The sequence below is a fragment of the Petaurus breviceps genome, unplaced genomic scaffold, assembly GCF_028583685.1.
Source record: "Petaurus breviceps papuanus isolate PSGF00001 unplaced genomic scaffold, PetGlider_PUasm1.0 379, whole genome shotgun sequence".
Classification (NCBI taxonomy): Eukaryota; Metazoa; Chordata; class Mammalia; order Diprotodontia; family Petauridae; genus Petaurus; species Petaurus breviceps.
The window spans coordinates 2,984,401-3,005,705 of NW_027186303.1; the positions used below are offsets into that span (position 1 = coordinate 2,984,401).

The following is a 21,305-nucleotide window of genomic DNA, read 5'->3' on the forward strand; positions in this document are numbered from 1 at the left end:
GGGAGGGAGGAAGAAGGGAGAGAGGGAGACAGGGAGAGAGGAAGGGAGGGAGGGATTTCAGAGTAATGCCCAATGAGGCTGGAAGGATAGGTTGGGGCTAGGTTAAAGGGCTTTAAAGCCTAAACAGATGGTTTTTATATTTTACCACAAGAGGCAATAAGGAAGCATTAGAGTATATTGAGTAGAGGGTGACATGGTCATTCCCTGCTTTTGGGGAAAAAAAATCAAAATCACTTTGACAGCTGAGTAGAGCATTGTCTGGACTGAGGAGAGACTTGGGGCAGGACAACCCATCAGTAGACTATCTCAATAGGCCAGACATAAGGTGGTGGGGGCCTACCCCAGGGTGGTGGCAGTGTCAGAGGACAGAAAGGGAAACAGGTGTGAGATGTTATTAAGGTAAAATTGAGAAGCCTTGGCAACAGACTGGCTACAGGAGGGTGAGAGAGGCATCCAGGATGACACCTCAGTGAGTAGGATGGTGGTACCCTGAACAGGAGCAGTAAGGATCGGGTCATTTAACTGAGCACCAGAGGCCAACCCAACTTTAGGATCTATGTGAGCTCAGAGTATAACTACAAAGGCAATCCTTTCAAATGCCACTGGAAAACTGGTAGCTTATCCAAACAGCTGATACAATTAGGCCTCATTTTAAAACCAAAAGGAGATGAGATAGAATGGGAGAAGGGGAGAGGTTGCACTTACGATTTTCCTCCATTGACTTTTAAATGATACAGATGGAGGATGAGTCAGCAAAGGAGATTGAGAATGAGATAAGATAGGTAGAAGGGCCTCTTTTACGTAAGACCCTGGGACCTCCTCCCCCCTTTATCACAATAGAAAGGCGAACTGCCCTGTATATAACAAGCATTTCACAAATACTTGCTGGATGGTTAAAAAGGGAGGAGAAAGCAAAAATCCTACTTGGCATTTACCAACAGCCACCCTGGCAATGAACCATCCAGTACCCCTCCCCACACTACCAGATGTCTCCCACCCCCTTCTGCTCAAAGAATTGAAATAACAGGGTCAGATAATGGTGTTTTATTTGGGGTTGGTATTTTTATAGGCCATTAGAGTTTCCAACTGGTATGTAGGTCTTCCAAGCCTGGGGAAAGGTGTGACTCCAAACTAAGCCCCCTTCCTGCTCAGTATTCAGACACACGGGGGTCTTCTCCATTCCCAGATGCTGGGGATGGGCTATCCCACACAGCAACCTAAAGATCATGAACATGAACACAAAGGCAACCCTTCCAAAGACTACTGGAAAACTGGTAACTAATCCAAACAGCTCACACAACCAGGCCTCATTTTGAGAACAAAAGGAAATAGGATATAATTTGAGGTGGGTGGGGGAGGAGAAAAGGGGGGATGCACAATATTTGCTATGATTTTCCTCTGTTTGACTTTTAAATAGGAAAAAGGCTTTATGCAAATCTCAGAGGAGAAAGGATGGGAGTCTGAGTGGGTTCTTTCGGGTAAAGCATTTCCAGCCCTAGAATTCCAGAGGGAGGGCCCATCTTAATTACTCAGGGAAGAGAGCTAATGATAATATGAACACGCCTTGTAGAGTGCCTCCAGGCCATGCATTTAAATGACTACAATCTTTTGGGATAATCAGTACGGTTTCCTCTGCAATTCCTTCCACAATATAGGAGTCTTCAGCTCTAACAATTACAAAAGACTTTACCAGGATAGGTCCAGTTATTCATACACTTGTCAATTATCTCATCCAAAGGGAAATCCTGAATAATAATTTCATTATCTGAGACCAGATAAGGAAAGAATAAAAGGAAAAAAAAAATACCCCCTCTAAAGACAGAGTCCTTAGGTTGAGTCCTTCCTATTACAGATGGGGCCACCGCCAAGCCATCGATCCCTCTGGACTTCAGTTCCTCGTCGGCAAAAGGAGAAAGCTGGACTAGCCTACTAGAGGTTGGACCCCTAAGACTCCTTCCGACCTTTAAGTCTGCAATCCCAAAATCCTTACCAACTGTGTGACCTTGATCAAGTCACTTAATGAATGAATCATCCCTTGCTGCCCCATGTTCAGTATGGGAAAAATTAGGATTCTAATATAGAACAAAGTTATTCCGATTATTCCTTGTATGGCCTTTGGAATTTTAAGTTTAAATTGAATGTCAGGGAATCATGAAATCTCCTAGGGCTGCTGTCCAAAAAGCCTATGTTTTCCTCAGGAGCACCCTAAGAAGTCAGCAGCATTTGCTGATGCTCAGCCCTGGCCAAGTGCTGAGTGGATGTATCCTTTCAGTCCTCTGCCTTTCCGGATTTTTGCTGCTAGCTGCCCATCCACATACCTACACAGCTCATTCCTTCCTCTGACAAAGCCACTTCACTCAGCTTGGGAAACTGGGGGCGATCAGCTAATTGGAGAAAAAAAAATGCAGCAAATGCATCATCAGTAAACATTCTCTATCAGAGCAAACAGACACACACAGGGATATCTGTGCCCTAAGCATGCAAAATATGAAATGATTTTTAGCTTCTTTCCCTCTTGTGGTCACGCTGTTGCCCAAACTTGGTATTTTGTCTCCCACACACTGTCCCCTACACCTGAAATGCATTCCATCTTTTGGAATCCCTGGTTTCCTTTGACTCTGGCTACTTTCCCAAAAGAAGCCTTTCCAAAGAGCCCATACTTATCATTGCTTTTCTTTCTTCCTTAAAACAGGAGAGGGAAAAAAACCTTTACAGAAGGCTTCTTTAATAAACATCCCAATTCCAAGACATAGAAAAAAATGATTAAAATTTGTAAGAATATGAGCCATTTCCCAATGGATACATTGTTGAAATATAGGAACAGACAATTTTCTAAGGAAAAAATCCAAGTGATCTATAGCTATGTGAAAAAGGGCTCCAGATAATTAATAATTCTAGAAATGTACATTAGCAACTCTGAAGTTCCACCTTACACCCATCAATCAGATTTGCAAAGGTAAGGAAACAAGGAAAATGACAAATGATGAAGTTATAAGAAAACAAGTACATTATAACATCTCTTTTTGTGATTGTGATGGCAAAAAAAAAATGGAAACTAGAGAGCTATCCATCGATTGGAATGGCTAAACAAATTAGCACAAATGAACATAATGGAAGACTATAGTGCTAAAAGAAATGAAGAAGATGGTTTCAGAGAAACCTAGGAAGATTTGTATTAACTGATATAAAATGAAGTCAAGCAGAACTAGAAAAAATTATACTTTTTATAAATTATAAATTATGTTTATTATAAACCATAAAATTATACTATAAATTATAAATTATAATTTATACATTATAAAAGGGAACAATTTTGAAAAACTTAAGAGCTCTGATCAATAAATAATCATCCATGATTCCAAAGCACTGAGAAAGAGCACTGCCCACTTCATGATGGAGAGATGACAAACTAATATTTAGAATCAGAAATACATTTTTGGACTTAGCCAATGTGGAATGATATTTTCCTTATCTCTGCTTTTATGATAAGAGAACTCTTTCTTTTTAATTAATTTCTTTTTCCTTCTGTCTTTCTTTTCCAGAAGGTGGAAAGAGGTAGGAGAGAGAAAAATATGAAATGTCTGACAACTTAAAAAGTAAAAGGATAAAATGTTTTTAAATCCAGTCCCTCTGGAAAGTAATTTGGAGCTTTGCATCCAGAATTACTACAATTACTATTTAATGTTTTCATTTTTAACAAATTGCAACCATCTAAAAAGCAAATGAATTTCATACTTTTTAGTTCATCATGAAAAAGTTCCAGTTTCTCAAAGAACTAGTCAGTATAAAAGGATAAGATGGAGGGGGTGTCAAAAAGCATTTATTAAGTGCCTACTATATGCCAAGTACCATGCCTGTTGGAAAGAAGGGCCAGGAGAGTCCCGAATGGCTCTTGTTCTCACTGTCAGATGGGTCAGAGTGATGTTCAAGGGACTCAGGATCCAGCAGAATCTCAGAGCTGGAGGGTACTTTAGGGGCAGATTCATGCAACAGGTAGACATCAGAAGTTTAGCTGCCTCTTTAGGAAAGAATGAAAAATTCCATGCACTCCAACTGGAAAATTTCAGCTCAGCCACCATCACCAATACCTACCAAAATGGCTCCTTCTGTAGCCTGAGGTTGGGACAATGGGATGCTCTAGGAGTTGGGTAGAATACCAGCCCTCCAGTACAGCACTTAAAACCCTCCACAATCTGGGTCCTAATGAACTTCCCACTCTTGTTCAACAATATTCTCCCTCACTGAGCCTTATGAATAGAGAGCTGGCCTCAGGTCCGGGAAGCTCTGGGTTTGAGTCCTGCCCTTGACATAGGCTGGCTTGGGATAAATGTCCCTTTGTGTGCCCCCAGACAATTACAAGTCAGAGAAGATAATGGCCTGAGTTTCCCCAACCAGGGAGTTTAATTCTCCATAGCAAAAAAATCACAGGTTAATCCCTAACCCTATCCCTACTCTCCCTCCCACATCTTACAATATAGCCATCTCCTACCTCCATGCCTTTATATTGGCTCGCCCTCACACCTGGAATGCACTCCCTTCCTCAACTCTACCTCTCTGAATCCCAAATTTTTAATCAAAACAAATCCCAAGTACCACTTCTTCCAGAAGGCCTTACATGATTCCTGAAAGTTGCTAGTATTTTCTTTCTCTTTGCCTTTCTCTGCATTGCCTTGATATATAAGCTCTATCCCCTCAGCAGAATAGAAGTCCTTTGAGGGTGGGAACCATCTCATCTTGGTCTTTTTATATCTAGCATGGTCCCTGCCCCATAGCAGGTGCTTAATAAATAATTGTGGAATTCACTCATTGAACTGAACACTAGGAACAAAACCTTGTATTTCAACAGAACATGTCTTTCTTCCCCCTGACAATTATTCACCCCACCCCCTTCCACCTATCTGCCAATGACTGGGTCTAAGGACCTTGTGACTTGGGATTTGGATCATAGGCTAATAATAGATTTAGGGCTGGAAGGACCTTGGGGGCCATCTGGCATAACCCCCTAATTTTTACAAATGGGTAAACTGAGGTATGGGGAAGACTTGAAATTATAGGATAGTAGATCTAGCACTAGAAGGGACCTCAGAGGGGGTGGCCATTGGCTATGAGACATATGAGCAAGATGAGAGCTGCCTTCTGCCCTCCCTCATTAGAGAGTTGTCCTTGTACTTCAAGGGAGACAGCACTGGAAACAGCTGTCTGGCAGTGGTAGCAGGGATGCTGCTGAGGAATGGGGGATGGGAGGAAGGGGCTAAGAGGAATGTTTGAGGGGAGGGGGCCAGCATTCCTGGACCTACCCTGAGCTCCACTGTCCTTATCACATTCAGCAAGGAATTCTACACCCTCCTCTAGGGCTTTCAAAATGGCTTTATGGGGACTTGGAGTATCTTCTCTCCAGATTATAAGGACCATTTCTTAGGCTGCTCTAGAAGTAGGAGAAGAAAAATCAATCACTCACTAAAGGCTCTTCCCTCAATTTCCTCATCAATAAAATGAAGAAGTTGGCTGTTATTGTTTAGTCATGCCCTTGGTCTTCATGATCCCATTCAGGGTTTGGAGTGGTTTGCCATTTCCTTCACCAGTTCATTTTACAGATGAGGAAACTGAGGCAAATCAGGCTAAGTGACTTCCCCAGGGTCACCCAGTTAGTGTCTGAGGCTGAATTTGAACTCATAAAGATGAGTGTCACCTAGCTCAAGCTCTTCTCACATCTGATATCCCCCATTCTAACATTCTAGAAGGTCTTCTGGCTCTAAATCTAGCACTCTTTCCAACTCCATATGGAGTGTGAGGACCTAGGTCAAATCCTGTCCCTGCTACTTAAAGCTTCATGATTTGCAACACCAATCACTTAACTTCCCTGAGACCACTATCAAAGGACTAGATCACCTTTCAGGGACCTCCGACTTGTAAATCTATAATCCAGTGATATATTATAGAACATAATATATAAACATATAATACAAATATAATATGAAATATAATTGAAATGTATAGATATAATATATAAATATACGAAATAGAAAGTATCATCGATAAATCATATAGAAAAGTAAAATAGCTGTTCCTTATTTATAACATAGTCAAGATTTAAAATGTGATTTATCTATATCCCCCATCCGATCCTCACAACAAGCCCTACAAGGACACATACTGACATCTCCCAGAAGCTCAGGCACCTGTCCAGGGTCACACAGTCAGTAACTAACAGAGGAAGGATTTGAGCCCAGGTGCCTCCTACTGCAGGACAGCTAGGTGGCGCCATGGTACATGGAGCACCATGCCTAGATTCAGGAGAATTCATCTGAGTTCAAACCTGGATTCAGGCACTTATTAGCTGTGTGACCCTGGGCTAGTCACTTCACCCTGTTTGCCTCAGTTTCCTCATCTGTAAAATGAGCTGGAGAAGGAAATGGCAAACCACTCCCGTAACTTTGCAAAGAAAACCCCCAATAGAGTCTTGGACAGATCTGAAACAAGTGAACAACAATAACAAGTTTCCTATTCTATATATAGGACACTCCCTCTGCATGCATACTATAAGCAAGATGAAAATGAAAGCTCTTTTTTTACTTCAATAAAGACTATTGAAGAGGATGACTGGAGGCTTCAACAACACCCCCACCATGCATACACCATCCCCAGCGTTAACATTCAGTGAAAGATTCCTTCAGGATTCTACTTGAATTCAACATCTGGTGTCCCTGGTAAATTGCCAGGATACTTTACCAATATGGCCAGACTCTATTCATGGGTGGTGCGTCATCTGGCCCAGCCCCCTAGCATTCAATGGCCCAGGATCTCCTAATTCATACAATGTTCCCCGTTGTCTGAGCCGGCCGATGATAAATCTGTTCTGTTTCAGAGCAGATACTTAACAAATCATAGCTCCCACATGCTTCCAGACTTTTATGTGGGTAGAAGAAATGAGGGTCACCATGTCTGCTGGAGAGGGCCTGAGAGGACAGGAAACAAATGCTACTGAGGGAAAGTCTGCCTGATTTTGTCTTTCTAAATGAAGGGGTCGTTCAGTCTAAAAGGCTAGGGAAGGCCATGGAAAGCCTGCCTTTGCAGACTTTTCCTTGTATCTGGCCATGTTTACTATACATGACTTGGTTTTTCAAACATATTTAATTCAATGCAATTCCACAAATATTTGTTAAAACACCTACTATGTGCCAAGGATACAGAGATAAAATTTTTAAAAATCACCTCCCTGCCTTCAAGGGGTTTATGGTCTGCTATGGCTTCCTCACTGATGACATCTCCACCACCAGGCCTGGAATTAAATCTTCTCCATCTCCACTTCTTAGAATTCCTTGACTCTTTCAAAACTCAGTTGACATAATAACAGTAGTAATAATATTCATAATAACACCACAATAAAAGTGTTAAAGGTAGGTAGAATTGGATTACTAATGAACTACAACATGGTGGAAAGTCAATCATTCTACAGCAAGCTAGCATTTACATGGTGCTTTAAAGTTTGCAAAATCCTTTACTAATCTCTCATTTGATTCTCAAAACAACCAGTGAGGTAGGTGCTATCACTAATCCCATTTTACAGGTAAGACTGATCAAGGTTAAGTGACTTGCCCAGGGTCACCAGTTTATGAGTCTGGAGCAACATTTTAATCCAGGTCTTCCCAGCTCAGCCCAATGCTCTATCCACTAAGTCACCTACCTGCCTTTCCAGTTTTATAACCCCACCCACAGCTAGTACTTTCCCAAAAAAATTAGTTTGCATTTTTTTTTGTAGTCGTACATATGCATTTAGTCTTCCCCAATGGAATCAATGTTCCATGACTATAGGGATGTTTGTTTCTATCTTGTTTCTCTAGAGCCTAACAGAGTATACTATAGGTGTTTGATAAATAATTGATGCTTGTGTCAGGAACACAATAAGTGCTTAACAAATGCTTATTACCTTCCTTGATCATACATTTGGAGCTAGAACGGGCCTTAAGGGTCATCTAATCCAACCCATTCATTTTATATAGAGAGAAATCGAGGTTATCACTCTCTGCCTCAGTTTCCTCATCTGTAAAATGAGAGGATTGGACTAGAAGATATGGCATCAAATAGAACCTTAGAGCTTTATTCAGGAGAAGTAAAACCCATGATTCAAATCCAAATCCTGTAACTCCAAATCCAACGTTATTGACCTTATGCTATGAGAGTTTAGGAAGACCAGAAAACAGCTCTAAACATGCATCATCAACTGCATGATCTCAGCCACATCGGGCTGGCACAACAAAAAAGTGCCTTGATTTTGAATTGGAAAACCTGGTGGCTTTCCGTGACCTGGGCCCAGGCTCCTAGTTTCAGCTGGACCTCAGTTTACATCTGTTTAAAATGAGGACTGGATTAAATGACCTGGGATGTCCCTTCCAGCTCTCAATCTCCCCTCTTACGAGGCCACTGAATTTCTCAGCATGATACCTAAGACTCTCTGTGACCGTGCAGGTAGAGATCTGCATTTTTGCAGGGAGTTTCCATTATGGGAGTTCCTACAAGGATGAAATCCCAGGTAACTGTAAGGATACCAAAGCCCAGGAAGGTTCAGTGTTCCAGGTAGCCCAGAGACAATGGAGAACCACAATTCAGACACAGTTCTCTGTGCTGATTGTAGTTCTCATTTGGTGAAATGTATCACCTGGAGTTCAAGAGCTCAAATAAATAATCCTTTTACTAAAAACATATTCTAGGGGCAGCTAGATGGTGCAGTGGATAAAGCATGGGCCCTGGAGTCAGGAGAACCTGAGTTCCAATCTGACCTCAGATATTTGACACTTACCAGCTATGTGACCCTGGGTAAGTCACTTAACCTGATTGCCTAGCAAAAAAATCCACATTCTAATAACCCCAGGTAAAGGAAGTTCAGAAAGATAAAAGTCACTGGAATCGAGGTTCCCTGGGATCTCAGGACCTTCCCACCAAAGTCCTAAGAACTACTTTTGTGACTGCTCAAGGCCAAAAGACCCAAAACTGGGTCCCAGATCATTTACCCAAGGATAAAGTGAACTCACATTTCTGTATGTCTATACCACAGCTTCCTGGCTCACTACAGTCTTGGCTGGTATAACCCCCACAGGGTGGGTGGGTGTGGTAACTCACACCTCCCCCAGTTCACCAGTATCTTTGCCAACAATACCCTCTCACTTCTATGAGCCCCAATCTTCCCATCTGTAGAATGGCACCATAGCTTTTACAGCTGCACAGGACACAGCAGACCTCTGTTTGGCTGGAAAGCATAGTTCAAAGTATAAAGGAATTAGATGTCAGGTGATCCAGGCCTACCCCTGCTAGCTCTATTTCTCTTGCACAAATGACTTCCCTTCCCTGAACTCATCTGTTACTGGACATAGTCAGACCACAGGATGTCTAAGGGCCCTTCCAGCTATTTAAAAAAAAAACAACATGCCAGTCATTTTTAACCTTTACAGAATGGCTGTCAATACCAATGGCAGACACACGTTTCCCCATTGGCTTCCAGGGACATCCTCACAGGCTCTTCCCCAGATAAATGCTCCAACTAACAAGTTAGCCTCCCAGATTTTTATTTTTCCAACCCTAAGCTATGAATAACTTTTGGCCAATGCTAGAAATACCCATTTTTAGTCAGAAGGCTCCTCTTGCCCAGAAAGTATCCAGGACTTCAAACAACCAACCAACTCCAAGATGGTGGCACCGGGGTTCCCCAGAGATAATCCAGGCTTGGTCTGGCTCTCTCACTGTGTTCCTGATGCCTCCAAGGGCAGGTGATGCAAGCTACCCAAAGCAAGAGATAACCAAGGTTCAACCTGGAATCAGAACTTGACCCTTGCTCATGATCCCATGATGCCCTCCTCCATGGAATTGACTTGTATGTGATACCCCTGAGCTCCTACTCCAAGGTTATGTTAGGTCAAATCAACACAGAGGGCAGGAGCCCTAACTGTCTTCTGGACAGACCCAAAGGCAATGTCTAATGCACTTTCAAAACAAAAGTTTTGCAACACACCCAAGGAAGCCAGAAATGCCCCAGGATCCCTTGTGAGAGCAAAGCTTCCTTTCACTATTTCCTGTGATCTCACCTTACTAATTGCAACTGGGCATGCTCTTAATTATTTGATTATTTACTGAGGTCCAAAGAAGAAAACTCCTATCCCACCAACGTACAGAGAAAGGCAATGGGAGGAGGTTTCGGATGGAGAGGCAATGGCCAGATTACAGTCTGGGCTCGAACACTTACAATCTGAGCAGGTAACATATGAGGCTAAGATAGTAAAGCCAGATCTGGAATTGAAATGAGATAACTAGGGGCAGCTAGGTGGCGCCATAGTACACAGAGCAGGCCTGCCTGGAGTCAGGAAGACCTGAGTTCAAATCTAGACTCCTATAATTACTAGCTATGTGACCCTGGGCAAGTCACTTTTGCCCTCTCTGTGACCCAGTTTCTTCTACCTGTAAAACAGGGGCAATTAGAGGACCTCCCTCCCAAGGCTGTGAGAATAAAACAAGAGAACATGTGTAAAGCACTTTGCAAGTTTTTTAAAACTTGCTCTACACAATGTTGGTTACTGTTGTCATCTTTGTCCCTTGTCACCCAGCTAGCTGAGACTGGAAGTAGGATTTGAACCCAGGCCTCCTGAGCTCTCAAAGTCTTATTTACCTACAAAATGGGGATAATAAGCAATTACCTCCCAGGGCTGTGTTGTGAGAGCCAAAGGAGATCATGTTTGCAAAACGCTTTGCCCATTCTAAAGCATCAAAGAAACATCATCTATTAACCTTTAAATTACTATCAAAATGTGGCTATAATCAATGGCTTGGCTCCAAACAGTCAGAATGAGACATAAAACAAGGTAAAAAATCCACCCAGAAAGAGCCAAGATTACCTAATAATAATAGTGGAATTGAGGAATGCATTAGGATTTGCAGATCCTTTGACAAATATTATTTCATATTCCTAATAATCCTGCGAGGCAAGTGCTTTTGTTATCTGAGGCAGACAGAAATGAAGTGACTTGCCCAGGGTCACACAGTTAGTCCATGTCTGAGGCTGGATTTGAACTCAGGTCTTCCTGACTCCAGGCTCAGATAGCTGTTATTCACTGTGCTAAGTGGTTTGTCCTTTCTTATATAATCTGGTAACTATTTTTTCTCCTTCCTTTTTTTAATTCACCAGTGAATAAATGGAAAGAATTATCACAATGCTATATATTTAGGGGTGGGAGGAAGGATACTGCACCCTGTATCATTCTCCTTTGTATAGGAACCAAGAGCTGGAAAAAAGCTTAAGGAACTCTTCCAGCCTATTTTACAAATGAAAACACTAGGGAAGCAAGTGACTGATCCAAGGCCACACGGCTGGTAAATGGCAAAGCTCAGAAGAGAATTCAGATGTGTTGATACTGTTCTCACACTAGACAACAAATGTTTTTTTAAGCACTAACACATCGCTTTGCTAAGCCCTGGGGAAGACAGAGAAGTTTGAAGAAGGCATAGTTCTTACTCTCATGGTCTAATTTACAATCTTCATGGGATAAAAGTTCATATACAGATCTCCTCAAGGTTGGAAATGACCTCACCCTCTCCTCAATTCCCTAGGAGCTTCTCCCATCAGGGCAAAGAGGAACCTTCTGGATTCAGAAAGATGTTGTGGGGGAGGCATTAAGAGGTTGCATGATTTCTACAACTAGAGGTGAGATGTAAAATTCAGGTCTCCCTCAACCAAGACTCATTCTCCATCCCCTGCAGGATAGAAAATATAACCTGATAAGTACATTAGTAAAGGGAAAATAAAACTTACTGAGGGCAGGGAGCTGTTTGTATTTCCAGCACCTGGCACATAGTAAGTAGTAGGTGCTTAATAATTGCATGTTTAAATTAGCTGGATTGTAGAGGGTAGGCAGTGGGAAAGGAGTTTGTGACAGGAGATCAAGGAGGGCTACCTTTGGTTTTTGATAAAGACATAACCAGATAGATGACTCTTCAAACCCAAGGTATACTGGGCAGAGTCCATCTGCGGTATAAGAGAACTTGGATTCAAATCCCAGTTCCTTTCTCCCTCGGCGAGGTTGGGCTTGTCACAGAATATCCCTGGAGCTCACCTGTAAAGTAAGGAGGTTGTATTAAATAGTCCCTGAGGTCTCACTTCCATGATCACTCAAATAAAAGAGAATGGTGAAACCAGATGGGAATAGAAGGCTTCTGAGATCCCTGCTAACCCTAGATTGAGGAGCCTATGAAATGTTAATCTCCTTGTCATGGAGTCATGGAGGGGACCCTCCCACTCCCTTGTACTTGGGTGCTGCCTTCTTAGCAGCTCTCATAATCATCCCTCTGGCAATTGTGAGACCCAAGCCCTGACTTCAAATCCCATCCTGGCTGAAGGAGGAAACTCTAATGGATGGCATCCAAAGAGGTTATGCATCAAAAAACAGGAGACCAAATTGGGAAATCCACCAGCTTGCAGAACAGACACACACCACCATGGGAATTACTCCCAATCCCATACAAATCCATGTTTCTGTTTGGCCAGGCTGGGCCTAATGGCCACTTCGGGTTAATTCTTCCCTAATTTTCACTGTATGGAGAAACACCCTCCTCCCCCAATTAAACAAGGGAAAGGGAAGACCTGATATAGAAATTCAGCAGCCAGGAGCAGCCAGGTAGCACAGCGAGTAAGAGCACCAGCTTCAGTGTTGAGAAAACCTGGAGATCGAATCCCGGGCTCAGACACTTAGCACCCACCCAGAAACACCTGGCCATGTAACCTTGAACAAGTTAACCCCAATTGCTTAGGGGTGGCCAGGTGGCTCAGTGAGTAAGAGCACCGTCTCCAGTGTCGGGATGACCTGGATCAAATCCGGACTCAGATACTCAGCACCACACCCAGAAATAACTGGCCGTGTAACCTTGAGCAAGTTACTTAACCCCAATTGCTTAAAAAAAAAATAAAAAAGAAATTCAGCAGCCAGATTAGAGGGGCACCCTCCCCACTTCAGGGGCAAACTTACTCTGTCACTGGGAGCAGCTGGGTATATTAGAGAGAGGGCTGGATTTGCACTCAGGAGGTCTGGATTCAAATCCCACCTCATCTATTATATATCTTCTATTAGGTAGCTGTATGACTCTGGGACAAGAGTCTCATCATCCATAAAATGGGGATCATGATACTTGAGCCTGCACAGAAGGGAAGCATAGGGCAGTAGATCTCAGAGTCAGGGTGAGAGACCTGGGTTCAAGTCCCACCTCAGAGGCAGACTGGCTAGACAAGTCTGGGCAAGGTAAGTAATTTCTCAAGCCCCAGACAACTAACACTAGAACAGTCTAAGTTGTAGGACAGGGGCTCTTCAGTGTTGACCATAGGGGTTCCTCCACATGGGGATTTCCCTACAGACAGACAGACAGACAGATAGATAGATAGATAGGTAGGTAGGTAGGTAGATGAATGAATGAATATACACATAAATAAATGAATGAATAAAAGAATAAATAGATGAATGAATGAATATACACATAAATGAATAAATAAATATATATGAATAAATGAATAGATAGATGACTAAATGAATGAATATACATGTAAATAAATAAATGAATGAAAGAATAAAAGCATGATACAAAAATAGCTAGATAGGTTGCTGTTTGTTGTTAGTTCTTTAGAAGAGGATCATGCTATCAGAAATATGGACCAAGCTAAGAGAAATAAACCATACTACCTCTCCCCTCATAAGGAAGTTCTAAAGAATAGCAACAATAACAATGTTTTTGTGAATGGAGGGGATCAGATTTGTGATTTAACTGAGAATTTCCAGTGTGAAAATTCTCTCCACTGACATAGATCACAGAGCCTTGTCCATGGTTACACAGTCATTATGTAGCCATCAAAGGATTCAAATCCAGGTTTTCCTAACTGCAAATCCAGAACTCTCTAGCCACCATAACGGAGGGGCAGCATGGAACAGTGGACAGAGTTCAGTGGTGGTTTGTGGTGGGAGGAAAACACTGATTTGTGAGAGGATCCAGGTTCAAATCTTACATCAGTTACTAGCTGATATGACTCCTGGGCAAGTCACATTAATCTCTATATGCCTCAGTTTCCCCATCTGTAAAATGGGAATAATAATAATAGTACTGCTTTTCCATGCCTGTTCAGAGGTTCAAATGATATTTAAATGGTATGGCAAAACAATACACTACAGAAATGCCAGCCATCATATGCCTCTCTGCTCAGTTAAGCACTTTACAAATCAAAGGTGTTAAATAAGTGTAAGTGATTATTATCTACTAAGCAAGGGAAGTAGCTGCACTACCCAGGAGTGTGTAGGGATCCCCAGCTTGGGCTTCAGAGTGACCTTGGCGCCATGGTGGTACCTGACCAGGCTATGAGCAGAGGGAGCCAACCCTGTTCTCATTGCACCCCCTGGTGGCTAAATCACGAATATACTGTGCTTCTCTAAAGAAACAGAAATGGAAGAAAGTCGGCTTGTCCATTGATGCAAATCCCTTTCACTCTACCCTCCACCAGCAGAAATAATGGCCTGGAGGAGAATTATCATTAACCTTCAAACAGGGACAAAATATGCCCAGAGAGAAAGAGCTCCTAAGGACGGCCAGCCACCCACCAAGGGCCATTCCCCACTCTGCTCCCAAGGGCAGATCTCCAACCCCAGCCAAATCTAGCTACCCTAACTGCCCACTTTGCCAGCTACAACTCAGAATCTATCCTTTTTTTTTTTTCAGGATCTCCTGCAGCTGGAGGAAGGGGAAAGAGCCAGGCTTTTGCTTGTCTGAGGTGAGCTAAAATCATATCCACTCCAAGAAACCAAATCATGTTTTTCAAGTCTACATTCCCTCTTGAAGCCCTTCTGCTCTGCTGAAGGTCCTCTCTAGCCCAAGCCCAGAACATACTCAGAGTGCTCAATCTAAGTGCTCTTGGTTGCTGCCTACCACTCTAGCTGAATGCAATATCCAAGGGGCAGCTATTTCCCAAAAAGTAAGGAAGGCTCACCAACCCACCTTAATAGACCCCTGAGAGTAGCTAGCTCCACCATCACCACCACCCAGGATAAGAGAACACAAACCTATTGTCCAAATATTTCAGTCCTACTCCCTCCCCCACCCCAAAAAATAAAAGATCTTTTACCTGAAATACCAGATACTTAAAGGCATTTTAGTCTTGTACTACTATCCAGATGGTTACCTCATTTTTTCCATATCACTGTGGGTGTGCAGACTCAGGGAAAAAAAAATCAACAATCCCACTTCATTGAGCGATTTATTTTTCCTGTTTTCCTGTGGTCACTGCTGAGATTAGAACCCTCTTAGCACACACCGCTACCCCCAACAACAACAACAACAAATTTAAACCTCACCAGATCACTCCATAAACACGTTCCTAACTAGTTTCTGTCTCTCATTTGCAAGCTATGAAAATATCTTTAATCTGCTTTAAAGATTCGGGGACTTTTCTGCCACATAAACATCTCCCTGCAGCTAACTGCCTGTCACTTTCCACAAAGACCAATGAGTATGTAGACAGAAATCTGTACTAAAATGACAGCATTGGGCTGGGGGGGAGGGGGGAGGGGAGGAGCGGAATCGGCAGACACCCACCGAAGCTATCAAAGCTTTTGCCCACTCTCAACCATTAAGAAGCAATCAATGGTCAGTCTAAGCCAGATCACCCTGGGCATTGGACCAAGGAATGAGCCGGGTTTCAAAGGCAAGGAATCTGGAATATAGTCTCTGGCTGGTTGCAGATGCAGAAAACTTGAGTTTCTCCCCACGCACCCACCTACCCTCAAAGCAAGCGAAACTGTCAGCAGTCCCCTTCCATGCAAGGTTCTTCTCTGCCTGTGCTTAGATGACTGAGACCTACTCACTTCCAGCAGCTACGACGATAGCCTGCCACCCGCCTCTTAGGAGCAATGCAGCCCTAGGGCCCAAGTGGGTGCGTGCATGGGTGGATGCTGGAACAGACGGTTCGCGTGCCTCCTGCAGCCGTAGCTTGGGGAGGTGGAGGAGGGTGAGTTGTGTCTAACCTGAAGATGTGTGTCTGGAGAAGAGGCATTAAGGTATCCCTGCGGCTGGGTCTGAATGGGGGTGCGTGACGGAGAATACAAACGCACGACCCCCATCCCCAAGTGCACTCAGGTGTTTTCCAATCAAAAATGCCAATTTGTAACCCAGGTCAATACCGGCGCCCCCCTACCCACCCAAGTATGTGCAGACAAGATGTAACAAGTGTTTAGGGATAGATACTGGAACACGTCTGTTTTGGTGGTTGGCCGGGGGCGGAGTTGGGGAGGGGGCTCCCGGAGAAGTTCCTAAGGATTGAGTCTCCCTCACCCCCCCCCCCCCCGCCCGGCCAATACACACAGAGACACAGAGACCCACGCCATCTCGGTCTCCAGCTTCCCCTTTGCAGAGGGGTCAAAGGGGGGCTGCCCTTACCACTCTGCCGGAGAACCTCTCTGTGGCCCTCTTGACTTTGCCGTAGGTGCCCTTGCCCAGGGTCTCTTGCAGCTCATAACGGTGTTTGAGGTTGTGTTTGTGATGGTGTCGTTTCACACCATGCTGTTGCTGCTGTTGCTGCTGCTGCTGCTGCTGCTGTTGCTGCTTCCTCAGCTCTGGGGCCGCCCCGGACGTCAGGGTGCCCGAGCTGGCCACCGAGACCGCCGGGGCTGAGGTCCCCGTGGCTGCCGCGGTCGCTGCAGCCCCAGACCCCGGGTCCATGGAACCGCAGCCCGGGGACGGAGGGGGGCCGGCCAGCTGCGGAGGCGCAGCCCCCTCCATCAGGCAGAGAAGGAGGCGTGGGCTGGGCTGTAGGGTCCCGGGGACTCCCCGGCGGGTCAGTCTCGGTCTTGCCCGGCGCGGCCCGCGCCCGGTCACTGACGGCTACGGAGGCTGCGGACTGTGCTGTGGACACGGCCGCCGCTGTTGCTGCTGCTGCTGCTGCAGCTGCTACACATCTGGCGGAGCCCGCGCGCCCCGCCCCGGCCCGGCCCGCACCGGCCGCTCGCCCGCCCGCAGCCGAGGCTCCGCAGAGGTGGCGGCGGGGGCAGCCGAGCCGCTGGGGTTGGTGAAGGGGAGGGCGGAGGGAGGGAAGCAGGGGAAGGGCTGGCCGGCCGCCGCGCCCCCGATCCCTCCCGGGAGAGTTGGCGGGGCGGGGCGGGGCGGGGGAGAGGAGGGGACGGGGCGGGGGGCGGGGCGGCTCTCTGGCCCCGGCCCCCAGGACAGACTGGGAGGAGTGGCCCGCGTGTCTGGGGCTTCCCCCGCCTCCCAGCCGGCGGCTGCCGCGGCGGCGGCGGCTACCGCAGAGCCTGGCCCGAGACCCCCGGGATTTGGAGGAAGAGGAGGAGGCGAGGGGGCTGTGTGTCTCAGCTCGCTCTTTGTGCAGCCAGGGAAGAGGAGGAGGGGGAAGGGGAGGGGGGACACGCGGGGGGCGGGGGCGGGGGGGGGAGGGGTGGAAGGAGGAAGCAGCCCCCTCCCCCGGGCCGAGGCGACAGCGGCCAGCCGGGCAGTGCTGAAGCCCCCGGAGAGCGGATCTCCAGTCCCCAGACCCAGCTGCTCGCCCCGCGCTCCTCTCCTCCTCCTCCTCCTCCCTCTCCAGGCCTTCCTGGCCTCCTCTCACTGCGGGTGGACGCAGCCCGAGCGGGGTGGGGCGGCCCAGAGCCCGCACCGTCACGGTCACTGCGGAGCCGGGGCTGAGGGCAAGGGGAGGTGGGGGGCCCTGGGCCGCCCCTTCATTTTTCTCTAAATGCAGCGCTGGCAGAGGGGAGGGCAGCGGCGGCCGGAGTCCGGGAGGTGATTGGGCAGAGAGGGGAGAGGGAGATCGGGAGGGGTGTACAGTTACAGGAGGTGAGTCACTGCCTCCTTCCTCCCTCCCTCCATGCCGTCCCCGATCCCCTCCTTCCCGGCCTTTGGCCGCGCACCCCAGCCTTCGGAGCCCCCCACCCCCACCCTGGCTGGAGAATTGAGCTTGGGAGCCCCAAAGCGGAGCTTTCTCTCCAGCCTGGGCCCCCTCCCTAGAGCAGGGTGGAGCTGGAGGCGGAGGGCTAAGTAGGTCGGAGGCTGGAGAGAAGTCCAGGCCAAGACCCTGACCTTGGCCTACCTTCCTCCCCTCTGGGCAGTTTGAGGGTAGAACCAGCTGGTGAGGAGCTTTTTGCAAGGGGGCAGGACGAGTACATACAAAAATTATGCATAGATACCATCCAGTCTGCAGTTGTTATCTACCATCCAGAGCAGATAGATGCTGCTCAAACGTCCCTGCAGCCAAGAGCAGGCCTGGGCTCCACTTGGAGACAATTTTTTCTCTTCTGCCAACTGCAGATGACTGGACACTCCCCAGAGAAGCCGTGGGAACCAGCTGGGGGACGTTCATCCATGCTCCCCAGGGATTGGCGTTAATATCCGGGGAGTGGACCTGGACCTCAACCGGGCATGGCCTGAGTCCTCCAGAAGGAGAAAAGGTGCTAGCTGTGGGAGAAGGAAGCCATTGCAATGCAAAGTGGGACATAACTGAATTTTTAGTAGCAGCAGAATCACTAAAGGGATAGAGGGAGCCTTTCTCTTAACCGAGAAGTTGTGGGCTCAAACACAGCACATCCCTAAAGTGCTAACCTTTACAAGTCTCTTAAGCTCTCAATACACTGCCCCTCCCCCATCTCTAAGATCGTGATTAAGTTGCCCTTAAGGTGAGGGTGAAATCTCAAGTCCATACTGATCCTTATATCTAAAGCGTGATTAGAAGCGCAAAGCTAGGTTAGAAGGGTTCTGGACTGTCCAGAATTTGGGAAATCATCCGTGTAGCTTTGTGTTGTGAAGTAAGCATCCTTGCATTCACCACTTTCTCATTTCCTTTTCCAGTGTCAGTCAATAAACATTTATTAGGTACCTGCTGTATGCCTGGCACCGTGCTAAGTGCTGGAGATACAAAGAAAGGCAGAAGACCATTCCTGCCCTCAGGGAGCTGACAATCTAATTTTTTCCCTTCTGCCAACTGCAGATGACTGGACACTCTCCCCAGAGAAGTAGTGGAAACTAGCTGGGGGAGAGGGGGAGAGACTAAAACAACCACCTATAAATAAACCGTAAGCCAGATAAATTTGAAATATTTAACAGAGAAAAGGGATTAAGAGGGTTTGTGAAAGGCTTCCTATAGAAGGGGACTTGAAGCAAGCAGGGCTGTGGTGATGAGAGAGAGCATCCCATTGGTGAAGGACAGCCAGTGAAAATGCCCCAAGTGGGAGTATCTTGAGAGAGCAACAGCAAAGAAGCCAGTGTTCCCTGTGGACTGAAGAGTATGTGGAGGGGTGTAAGGATTAAGACTTAAAGGGGGTGGGCAGCTACATTATGGAGGGCTCCAAATGCCAGACAGGATTTCATATTTGATCCCGAAGGCCATAGGGAGCCATTGGAATTTATTGAGTAGGGAGGTGATGTGGTGTGGGACCTGCACTTTAGTGACTGATTGGAAAATGGATTGGAATGGGGAGAACCTTGAGGCAGGCAGAGCCACCAGGAGCTATTGAGGGCCCTTACCAAGATGGTGACTAGAAGAAAGAAAGAGACTTTCCAAGGGAAAATTGACAGGCCTTGGCATCTGTTCCAACTCCATTTTACAGATGACAAAATAAATAAGTGACTGTACCAAGTCATCTGACTCCAAATCCAGCACCCTCTGTACTATACCAGTAGAGGAGGCTGGATTAGATGGCATCTGAGGTCCCTTTCATTTCCAGACCTATGTCACTGTACCCCAATAACATTATGAAAAGAAATTATTTATCTGTACAAAAATATGTAATATAAACTAACATTTTAAATATTAATATAAATTAATATTTATATTTTTAATATTAATTAAAGAGGGAGCGTAGAGATCTGAATGATCTCACGTGGAAAAAAATCCCTGAACTGGTCAACAGAAGATCTGGGTTTGAGTTCTGACTGCTACTTACTGTGTAACGTTGGGCCTTCCTTTCAATTTCTTCTTCTGTAAAAGGAGTAGATTGGTGGAAGTAACTTCTAAAGGGAGCCCTGGGGCATGTAGGTAGTTCAGTCCTAAAGTCAGGAAGACCTGAGTTCAAATCCATCTTCAGATACTTATTAGCTGTGTGACCCTGGGCAAGTCACTTAACCCTATTTGTCTCATTTTCCTCATCTATAAAATCAGCTAGAAAAGGAAATGGCAAACCAAATGGGGTCACAAAGAGTCAGACATGACTAAACAACAAAAATCCTAAGATTCTCCATACTGTAAAAACAGAACAACATAAATTGGAATTGATCTGGATTGCTTAAATCAGAAGCATTTTGTGTCATTTGTGACATGGCTTAGCATAATTGGGGAAGCTGCAGTTCCCTTTGGCTGCCATTTTGAACTTGGTTTTCTAGATGACTTCATTTGTATAGACACTTCACACAAGAAACTTGCATTAAATGTCAAGGAGAGGGAATACTGAGTATCCCCCAAACAGTCAAAAGCAAATTAAATATGTAAATGATGAATATGATTTGGGGCATTACTCTGACATCCAACCACAATAACTCATTGGGGGATACATGACATTTTAATATAGAACAGATGAGTAAACGAGAACTGAGAATTGCTTCGGAAGCAGAGACAGAAGTCAGAACCGGGCAGTTACAAGGCATCTCCTTTCTCAGCATTAACCTTCCTATGAGACTGAAAGCTTCTCCTAGGCCAGAGTGTCTTATCTAAATTTCAAATCTCCACCACCGCCCCTCCCCCTTCCCAGATTTTTCACCATGCTTTGCACAAAGGACTCTTCACTGAATTCAATCAATCCATAAGCATTTATTAAGCTACCACTGTGTGCCAGACTTTGGACGGAGAGCTAAGGATACCGAAACAAAAGTGAAACAATCCCTGCCCTCGGGGAGCTTACAATCTGGATGATATTTACAAGTGGATAGTTACAAAGTAATTAGAAGTTACCTAGAGAAAGGGCCCTAGCATTTGGGGCAAAGGCATTGAATCAGTTGCTGCTACTACCACCATCTAATCCACTTTCCTCCCTTGTGTTGTGGCTGTTGCTCAGCTGTGTCTGACTCTTAGTAACCCCACTGGAGGTTTTCTTGGCCCTGGAGTGATCTTTCTTTTCCTTCTCCAGCTCACTTGACAGATGAAGAAACTGAGGCAGACAGGGTGAAGTTACTTGGCCAGGGTCTCACAGCAACTAGCAGTAAGTAAATGTCTAAGGCCAGATTTGAACGCATGAAGATGAGTCTTCTTGACTCCAGACCTGACTCTCTATGCACTTCATCACTGGACTCATTTCCCCCCA

General features: G+C 45.6%; 1 protein-coding gene across 3 annotated transcripts in view; it reads right to left on the reverse strand.

Moving 5' to 3' along the window:
* Positions 1-16,956, reverse strand: part of NUAK1 (NUAK family kinase 1) — an 80,769-nt gene extending 63,813 nt beyond the window's left edge. For 2 of the 3 annotated variants that reach the window (XR_011170478.1, XM_069099401.1), the window contains exon 1: positions 16,447-16,956. Coding sequence is in view for 1 of the 3 variants with exons in the window: in XM_069099401.1 (XP_068955502.1) it covers positions 16,447-16,788 (342 nt within the window). In the remaining 2 variants the exon portion in view is untranslated. Of the gene's footprint in view, positions 1-15,791; positions 16,423-16,446 lie in introns of those variants that run through there. The other variant, XM_069099402.1, reaches the window with a different exon arrangement.
* Positions 16,957-21,305: the final 4,349 nt, after the last annotated feature.